Source organism: Esox lucius, chromosome 20 (assembly GCF_011004845.1).
Source record: "Esox lucius isolate fEsoLuc1 chromosome 20, fEsoLuc1.pri, whole genome shotgun sequence".
Lineage (NCBI taxonomy): Eukaryota > Metazoa > Chordata > Actinopteri > Esociformes > Esocidae > Esox > Esox lucius.
This window is the reverse complement of record NC_047588.1, coordinates 26,067,913-26,078,240: the sequence shown is the minus strand read 5'-3', so window position 1 is coordinate 26,078,240 and position 10,328 is coordinate 26,067,913. Positions and strand designations below refer to the sequence as shown.

Sequence of the window (10,328 nt, the reverse complement as noted above, 5' to 3'; positions counted from 1 at the left end):
CTAGGAGCTGAACATGCATGCACCATGCATTCCCAGAAGGCTAATAAGTCTGTTAAACTGAGGAACCTGGATACTTCCTCCACAGAGTATGGGTTGGGTCAGCCTGTCCAACCACCCACATTTGCAGACCCCTCAGCTCAGTATGCCAAGGTGAAAATGCCAGCCCCTAAGCTTGCTCCTGATGCAGCCTCCATCATCTACTCAGATGTCAGAAGGAGCTGATTATGCCCCCTTGTCAGTCATCTGGATTAATTGGGTTCAGTCGTTTTAGCACATTCTGTCTGCCTGTTTCATATAGCTGGCCACTGCCATGTGACTCACTGTCTGTAGGAGTGATCTATTTTCATAGCCAGTAGATATGAGAGTATTATCCCCACTAAGATATTTTTATGTACCTTTATCAGGAATTTAAATAAAAGTTATTTACATGCCCTATACCACAATTTGGTTTATTAGAGAGGCAATTTGTCAGGGTGACGTGAGTGGCATTCCCCCCAGTCTTTTATGTTCACTGTGTACCTTACATGACTCCTTTTGCTTTGTTAGAGATAATGAAACGGAAATTAAATAGACCGTGTTCTATGTTCTGTATGTAAAGATCATCCTTGTTTATTTTCAGTAGCTCAGTTGATTCTCTCTGTTGGTTTGTTTCTCTAGTTTATATTTTCCGGTTACCCAACAAGATGTGCCATTGGGAACTCATTCTACAGTATTTATTTAGATTTTATTAAAACATGATATGAAAGGGAAATGGAGACCATTGTAATTCTAACAAAAATGTCATATCCCTTTATTTAGGTGAATGAAGCCATTAAAGGTACATACACACGTCTAGTAGCATTGCATAAAACATCCCGTTAAATTGTACTGCCCCTTTAGCTTTAATAATGATAAAGCTTTTTTATTTATTTTTTGATACGTCCTACAATGATTCATGTTCCTTTAACTTATTTCAATAATTTATATAGTGCTATATTTTTGTGTTAATTATTAAATTATTTTAGATTCTGTAGGAAAGGATTTGACTTGATCATTATTTATTAATGGCAAATGTATTTCAAATGCTTATGCTTCCAAGTTTGTGTTATTTGTTAATTTACTTATGTGTGAGTAACTGTAATTCTTAAAAAATATATACATTTATATATAAAAACGATATTGGTTATATTTGTTGGAATTTCTTATGTAATGTTAAATGTACAATACATAATCTAATGCCATAGATTGGATTTAATAAATATTCACCCTCTTGGACTTTTGGAATGTTATGTATCGTTGTTATGTATTATTATGTGGAGTCGCTACAAAGTGGTTGGTTCATCCTCAGAATTTTCCATCCTATCAATTTAACTCTGTTTCTGTTTTAAAATCAGCCTCATCTCTGAGCAGTTTGCAGCATTCAAAGACAACTGGGTAATTTCATTAATACACCATCCACAGCATAATGCTCAACCATACTGATACGCAATGTCTGATTTGTTATTATTACCCATCTACAAGTCACTGCCTTTCTTTATGACGTTTTCAAAAAAATATCTGTTGGGTGTTAGATTTCAATACGCCAGCCTATTCTTTTTGTTTCCACTGTTTCCTCACTGTATCAGAAGATCTACATTTTCTACTCTACATTGCAAGGTGAAATTACGATTTCATTTTGGTTTCTACATATATTCCACTGGTCTAGCCATGTGGTTCCCTGTTGATGGGCATGTTATCTACCGGAAAGTTTAACAGAAAGCTCTGGTAGAAAATTAATTGCAGTCCAAAACTTATCCAAGCCATTTTATTTTATGATAAGATTTAGGTTATTGTGATTAACGAAGGGGGCTATAGAAATGTAATACATATTATGTATCTTGTTGTAATTTCGTAAGCCACATTTTGAACTTCAAAGTATTTTGTATGTGAATCACAAACAAATCAACATTTTTTATTAATTCCATAACATTTTATAATATAACTTACATTTAAAAAGTCCACTTCATGGACAAACCATTCAAGTTCGTATGTATGATTACAGGGCTCATCATGTGAATTAATATACCTAAACAATAAAGGCCTTTTGCTTAACAAGAAACTTGGGTTAGATTTTCAGAATTTTTGCTTGTGGTACTTTGGCCCAACAACAATGTGTTATGTCCGTTCACTGATATATGTTTTCAAGGCACAGTTTACCCTTAACATAGAATAACAAACAGGCAGTTCTAAAAATTACTCAGCAAAAATTGTCTGTAGTGGTCAGGGTTTTTGATGTTGTAGTCTGGAAAATATAGCATTGTCAGAACCTTATCCATATGTGCTGTATCCCAAGTTACATGCAGCTCAGTAATTTGTGTAGATTTAGTAGTTTTTTTGGACAATGGCATAAAATCTATTGAGGAAGACTTTATAGGTACTACAGGCAAATGTCTTCCTTGTTTGGGGGTTGACCTATATACCTAATGTTACAACTATCTAAAAATCAGTTGATAACAAAAAGTTTATGTTTATCAATAACTGTAAATGAATGAGGTCAACACTTCTAACAATGCTTCTGGCGCTTCGTTGGTAAAAATACAAACACAAACACACACACAGGTCAGACCTGGGCGACAGTAATAAAAAAAATGCTTATTATCAATTTTGACTATTCACATTTACTGTTTTTTTTGTTTAGTGTATTCTATTTTGAGAATCATTCTACAGAATATCATACTAGCAGGATGTTTGTTTATTTGTTGTAACAGCATCAAAGCACAATAACAAACGTGTAATAATGTAAATAGAGGTCAGTTTGTGCTCTCTCCATTCAGGGGTCCATTCAGACAATGGATTTGCATTTATCATACCATAAGAAGTGGAACAGTGTAGGAATTTGACTAGTACAGAGTGAACAATAAGTACAATAAGTGTTAGGGATAGCAAATGACAGTATGTATAGAACAATACATCATATTATTTTTTGTTGTTATCAACTGAGAATGTCAATATGTCCTTTCTGGCTTCAGTTGGACTATTTCTTCTCTAATTTGGGCGTGTTGCAATGGGATGTGTTTGTCGTACATTCTTAGAGATTAATAGAAAACGAAAGTGCATTGTAGGTTTCAGCAGATTGAGATATGTATCCTCCTGCTTAAGTCTGACCCAAGGGTTGCAGTAATAGAAAAAGCAGAAATCATTAGCAAATGCATTTGAGTTAAATATTGTTTTCATGGTGTTCTAAAATACAGTTGAAGAGGAAGAGAGAGATAAAAGGACAACACATAGGGCAAAAGTGAAATGAGGAAAGAGAGAGCTAAAGTGAGAGCCAGGAAAGGCAAATATTGTGCAAACAACAGTCACTGCCCGGAATAATCTGGCAGTTTATATACAACGTGCTGGTTAATTACCACTTTGTATTATGTTTAGACCCAGATACATATCCTTTACAGATTTGCCTATCTACTTTTAGCCTTTGGAGCCATGTTTATGAGCTCCATAAATATAGGCTGCCATAGAAAACCTATTTACTGCAGTTGAAAATCCTGAGCTGTTGTCAGTTGCTGAATCAGGTCTGTGCACTGCGCTCTGGTGGCATAGGTAGATTGATGTGCATTGATTGAGAAGGCTATATTTTACATTATCCTCTATACACTGACCAGGCTTGAATAAGATGTTTTAAGCACAGGGATGATTAACTAACAGTTCCCATAACAAGATAAGGTCTGTAAAAGGGTTTTCAGTAACCCAGTCATATTCACATACCAAAGAGGCAGTTAGAAGATCTGACCAGTAACCAAAATGTTGCTAAATAGAATCTCAGAACTGTCACTTTGTTGCTCTGTCCTTGATTAAGAAAATGAATCCTAATCATAATTTAAGACCCTCTGGATAAGTCAATCAATCAATCAAATGTATTTATAAAGCCCTTTTTACAACAACAGTTGTCACAAAGTGCTTTACTGAGACACCCGGCCTTAAACCCCAAGGAGCAAACAACAGTAGTGTTGAATTTCAGTGGCTTGGAAAAACTCCCTAAGAAGGTCGAATTTTAGGACAGGGCCCAACAGGCAGGAAATCAATCCACCCACATTGCCAGGCATCAACCAAAGGGACACCCACCAACCGCAACCCCCCTGAATGAGGGCTGAGTATTGCTAGCAGCGTACAGCCCAATTGCACAAGTGCGCAACAGAAAGTCAACAACAAGCCAGTGACTCTTCCCCCGAAAGGCATTGGAGGGAGGGCATCCCAGTGGCCATGAGAGCCCATCTGGCAAGACAGCAAGGGTGGACAGTATCAAGCCTACTGGTCACCTTCACGCCCCCGGGCCAGGCTACACCTAATTATATACCGTGCTGTAGAGATGAGTTTTTAGTAGACACTTGAAAGTTTGCACTGAGTTTGCATTTCTAACCTTAATTGGCAGATCATTCCACAGGAGTGGAGCTCTATGAGAAAAGGTCCTGCAGCCAGCTGTTTGTTTAGAAATTCTAGGTACAATTAAAAGGCCTGCATCTTGCAATCTAAGGTTACGTGTAGGTATGTATGGCTGGATCATTTCAGCAAGGTAAGTAGGAGCAAGTCCATGTATTGATTTATAGTTTAAGAGTAAAACCTTAAAATCTGCCCTAACCCTAACAGGCAGCCTGTGTAAGAACGCCAGGATAGGAGTAATGTGTTCAAATTTTTTTTGTTCTAGTTAGGATTCTTGCAGCCGTGTGCAGCACTAATTGAAGTTTATTTATTAATTTGTCTGGATAACCAGAGAGAAGAGCATTGCAGTAATCTAATCTAGAAGTAACGAAAGCATGGATTAATTTTTCTGCATCAGTTTTTGATAGAACGTTTCAAATTTTTGCAATGTTTCGAAGATGAAAATAAGCAAATCTTGAGACATATTTCATATGTTCTTCAAAGGAGAGGTCAGGGTCAAGGGTAACGCCAAGGTTTTTTACAGTTTATTTTTTTTTGGGATACGACCATGCAGCCATCGAGGTTCACAGTGAGATCTGCTAACAACGCTCTTTGTTTTTTGGGTCCTAAAACAAGCATTTCTGTTTTCTTTGAGTTTAAGAGCAAGAAATTCTCTGTCATCCACTTCCTAATATCTGAAATGCATGCTTCCAAAGTAGCTAACAAGTGTCTGCTGAATGACCCAACTTAAAAGATGTAGGGCTGAGAGGTCAGGATAATTATACAGTATGGAACTAAAGTTACCCACTTAACCCAGAGATATAATACATAAAACACAGTAATTGGATATAAGTAGTATGTAGGCTTTTCTTAACGCCCACCAGTACCGAAATTTGAATATAATCAAATAATGAACGTCTTCAGTCTAATCAATGAGGCAAGTGAGGAAGGAGTTTTACACCGATCTTAACACACAATACATCTTAATGTACAAGCTTGTCATTTAAACCCACCCACTCTCTGATGTAGTAGCTGAACGAAAACGAAATGATTTAGCAACCTGAAATCAAGGTTTGCCAATACATGACAAGTGAGGCATGTAGAAAGAATGTATGAATTAATAGTACACGTGTGAGTTTGATTTGGAAATATAGGACTATACAGTATGTCAACATAATACTTCCTGTTCGAAATAAAAGTATAAAGATGTCCTCATTTTGGCCACACAAGGAGTGGTAGAAGATTTGGAGAGTAATATTATGGCATTCAACTTCAAGACTTTTTACACTGTGTTGGTATTGACACTGACAGGTACATGGTCATACAAATCAAATGCAGGTGGACATGCTCTCCCAGGCATCTCCTACACCGGACGGGTAACAGCTGGATACGAGACGACCTTCACATGTATATCCGCCAACTGTGTCCCACAATGCACCTACACCTGGGTGCTGAAGGGGCGCACTTTGAATGGCAATACGTTGACCTGGACCCCAGACGGCCTGGACCGCATTGTGGAGCTCCAGTGTACTGCGGTCAACTCGGAGAGTGGCAGTTCTAAGAGCACAGTGACCATCTTGGAAGTGACAAGTAAGAAATGTTTTAGTGTTTCATCTAAAGTGCATAATAAATGTCATTTACAAATCGGAGTGATTAAAAATATATATTTTTTGGTTATGGTTTTGCTGTTGTAGGAGCCATTTCATGTATTTTATTGCCTAGTTGTTTTGGGATGTCACTCTTCCAGGGAACTGGGTGTCAGTCACGTTTATGTCACAAGGTGGGTGTTTTGTGATAAATGGCCAGGTGTGGGAGGTTTGACTCGTTCTTGGTTATAGGAGCTTATGGTTTCTTACCGCTATCACCATGATACTTTACAGCTACCACTACCGGATTATTTTCTCTCTGAACCATCATTCAGCACTACGGTAACAATATCAAAATCATTTGTTAAAACTATGAAATTACATTAAATGGAACATCAAACTAAATCACGGCTTGAATTGATTTAATGCGCGTAATGAGACAAGCATCCCCATAACCAATTAACGAAGGGGCTAATGGACATTTAGCCTATGATAGTCACTACATCTGTCATGGGTTCTTATGACGAGGTAGTATGAACAACTAGCTTCCTGACCTGATTGAATGTGTGGTTTATTCTAAACCAAAACCGCCCCTCCATTAACACCTCTGGATCTCCCCCTGTGTGTTGCAGACCCAGTTTCCGTCAGGCCCAGCCCAACGTTGTCTCTCCCCATCCTCAACCAGTCCTTTAGCCTGGAATGTACCGGATCCTCCCCTGGCCTGCCAGTACTATGGTACCAAGACGGACAGACTGTTGCTCCAGACGTCAGGTTGGGCCTGCTTAAACACAACACCTCCCTGCACTTCAACTCCCTGCTGCTCTCCGATGGTGGCTTCTATCAGTGTGAAGCAACCATGGCAAACCTTGCTCAAAGCAAGGTCATAAGCTTGGGCTACTTGCTAAGCTGTAAGTATACACTTCATTAGAGAAAATCAAATCATCATTCTTGTTGAGTACTACTGATGCTGTTCTCTTTAAAACAATTCTGTTTTGCTGACATTTTGTTCCTTTGCTAACAGTTGATCACTGGAATGTTACTATAAGTGGTCCTGACACTGTGTTCCCTGGGAGAAAATACACATTTACCTGCGAGACGACCTGCAACATTGGCGTGGACTGCTCCATCCGCTGGCCACTCAGGGGGAGCATACTCACTAGCACTTACTTCTCCGTTAGCAGAAACATTCTCAAATGGATCCCATCTGTGACTGGTACGGTCCAGAACATCACCTGCGTGGTCGAGAACACAGCATTTGGACGATCTGCGGAGTTCACTAAGACAGTGAAAGTCACAGGTAGGCACTCCTGATTTTATTGTAACAGAAGAGATCGACAATGACATAAAATGATCTGAAAGAATGTCTCACTTGCTCTACTGACTACGGATTAAATCGACTACTTATTCTTCTTTTTTTGGGGGGGTGGGAACCATACACGAAAGGTGCACATACCTTTCCATAATGTACTGGCGTGTGAGGCTAGTCACGGCCTCCCAAATGCATGTAGGATTTAACCGTTTCCATCTTCCAAATCACATACTAACTTTTCTTTAATGCAGGTTCCGTAGTATCAGGATCAGATAGGGTGAGGCTGAGTGGAGTTGTTGCACTGATCCTCTGTGTGGGTCTGCTGTTCCTTCTGCATTCCTGAAGAGGGGGCTATACGACCACGGCAGATGGGAATGGCGGAGGGAGGAGATTCTTCAATGAGGCCAGGTTCACCTTCAGAACGATCAAACTAAAACATTGGAAATTCTTAATCAATAATTCTTGATGAGTATTTTTTAGCCTTTCTGTTTAGATTACCTTAGTAAAATAAATTGCCAAATTACTGTTGTAATAGATACCTGTGTTTTTAGTTCCTTAGTTACCTTTTGGTCTTTCTTGGTTTGCTGGGGCCTACAGCTGTAACGTCGCATATTAGGACCCATTATACCTCCAGGTCCACTCCCAAACTAACCAGCAAAATGAACAGTACAATATTCTATTAATTCTCTACACTGTCCATCCCTGTACTGTCTCCCCCTAAACTGTTCTTCCCTGGAATATCCATCCCTGTACTGTCTCCCCCTAAACTGTTCTTCCCTGTACTGTCCATCCCTGTACTGTCCATCCCTGTACTGTCCATTCCTGTACTGTCCATCCCTGTACTGTCCATCCCTGTACTGTCCATCCCTGTACTGTCCATCCCAGTACTGTCCATCCCTGTACTGTCCATCCCAGTACTGTCCATCCCTGTACTGTCCATCCCTGTACTGTCCATTCCTGTACTGTCCATCCCTGTACTGTCCATCCCTGTACTGTCCATCCCTGTACTGTCCATCCCAGTACTGTCCATCCCTGTACTGTCCATCCCTGTACTGTCCATCCCTGTACTGTCCATTCCTGTACTGTCCATCCCTGTACTGTCCATCCCTGTACTGTCCATCCCTGTACTGTCCATCCCAGTACTGTCCATCCCTGTACTGTCCATCCCAGTACTGTCCATCCCTGTACTGTCCATCCCTGTACTGTCCATTCCTGTACTGTCCATCCCTGTACTGTCCATCCCTGTACTGTCCATCCCTGTACTGTCCATCCCAGTACTGTCCATCCCTGTACTGTCCATCCCTGTACTGTCCATCCCTGTACTGTCCATCCCTGTACTGTCCATCCCTGCACTGTCCATTCCATCCCAAAAATGTCACAAGTTAAGTGAGCCTGGGGTGCTCACTTAACTTCATTTTGAAGAACGGTTGATGAGAACAGTGAAGGAGTGAACCCGGCAAGGATAGTGCATTTGTGCCTGCCTGCCAGACTATGTTGCTTCCTGTGTCCTTTTGGGTTTCTCTTTTCCGTTTGCATATAAGTGCAGGTTTTAATTAGAATGATTGTTTTGAAATAGCATTCGGTGTACCAGCTTGTATTTATTATGCTTGAGAGAGGATGTTGTGTATTTTGCTGGCCATGTCACGTTGGAACCATGTCTTATTAAATAAACATTACCTACCCCTTAGCAGGAACACACATACTTCGCAGGGTTCAAATAAATGTGTCAAATGAGCAGCTGTTATTATAGGACATCACTGTGTGATACTGGTATGAGTACAGAAAAGAATGATCATATATTGTAATATACTGAGTGTAGGATACGTTAGCAATTCAAATGATTTATTGCAGGGTAAGGCTTTACTCCAGTCCTAGCTTTGTCCACGGTATCACGAACATTCAAATCACCTGTACATTTCTTTGTTGGCAAATCTCTTTCGTTTTGATAAGGTATTGTCTACCCCAGATTCTCACTGTTTACCTACCTTATCTAGTTAGGGCATGACACAGAGACATTCAGCAATGGACACCATATGTCAGCAACCCTGAGCATCACAAACTAGACAGTGGAGAACACTTCAGACTTGAAAATAGAGGGAGTGCGAGCATTCTGTCATGAATACACCTGTCACAATTTCTCTAGTTATTTATAACGTAGATGGTAACCTACACTGGACGCAGTTATTTGTTTTGTTATGCTCCTTCAGTTATGACCTCATCCTACTGGAAGCATTGTTGAAATGGTACATGCTGGCCCTCACCCTAGCTCACCCTAGCTCACCCTATGTTAGTCCCAACCGAAACCTAACTCCAGCCCCTATCTGACAGTGTATTCACCCAAAACACTGTCAGATAGACTTCTATCAAATGCCAGTGCGAAGTAAATGCATAAATATTAGGTAAGGCACTAAAAAGGATTTGTGACTCTGTGTTGTCTAATTATTGGTCTGTAATTATTGGTCTGACTGATAAAGACGCACTATATATCATTCCATATGATAAAAGACCTGAGAGCGGTCATTTGTATTGGTTTCATAATACATAAAATAAAATCACTCCCATTGTCCTCCAACAGTTTTGTCCTCTATTCATGCTCCTTGGATGGACAAGATGGTGCAAGGCATCAAACTTTTTCCCTCTTTCTATTCATTGATCTAACTTGATGTGTCATAGACATACATGGGTGCGCTGTGCACTGGCACTGTTGACCTAATGAGTGTTGCGAAAGGTATGCATCAGTGTTAAGAATATCAGAGGAAGATACTTACGAACACTATAAAACAAGAAGTTTAATGATACTGTATAGTCTTTGCTAAAATTATTGTCACTGACGCTATGCTTGATTCTTAATCCTTTTGCAATTGTTCAATCAATCAATCAAATATATTTATAAAGCCCTTTTTACAACAACAGTTGTCACAAAGTGCTTTACAGAGAAACCCGGCCTTAAACCCCAAGGAGCAAACAACAGTAGTGTTGAATTTCAGTGGCTAGGAAAAACTCCCTAAGAAGGTCGAATTTTAGGAAGAAACCTAGAGGGGACCCAGGCTCAGAGGGGT

At 39.8% G+C, this 10,328-nt stretch overlaps 1 protein-coding gene across 1 annotated transcript; it reads left to right on the top strand.

Moving 5' to 3' along the window:
- The first annotated feature begins 5,057 nt into the window (after positions 1–5,057).
- Positions 5,058–8,967, top strand: LOC117593514 (carcinoembryonic antigen-related cell adhesion molecule 20-like). Its single transcript, XM_034289088.1, has 4 exons — positions 5,058–5,964; positions 6,593–6,868; positions 6,982–7,257; positions 7,521–8,967. The coding sequence occupies exons 1-4, from the start codon at positions 5,634–5,636 to the stop codon at positions 7,610–7,612; spliced, it is 975 nt and encodes a 324-aa protein (XP_034144979.1). The 5' UTR covers positions 5,058–5,633; the 3' UTR covers positions 7,613–8,967.
- The last annotated feature ends 1,361 nt before the right edge of the window (positions 8,968–10,328 follow it).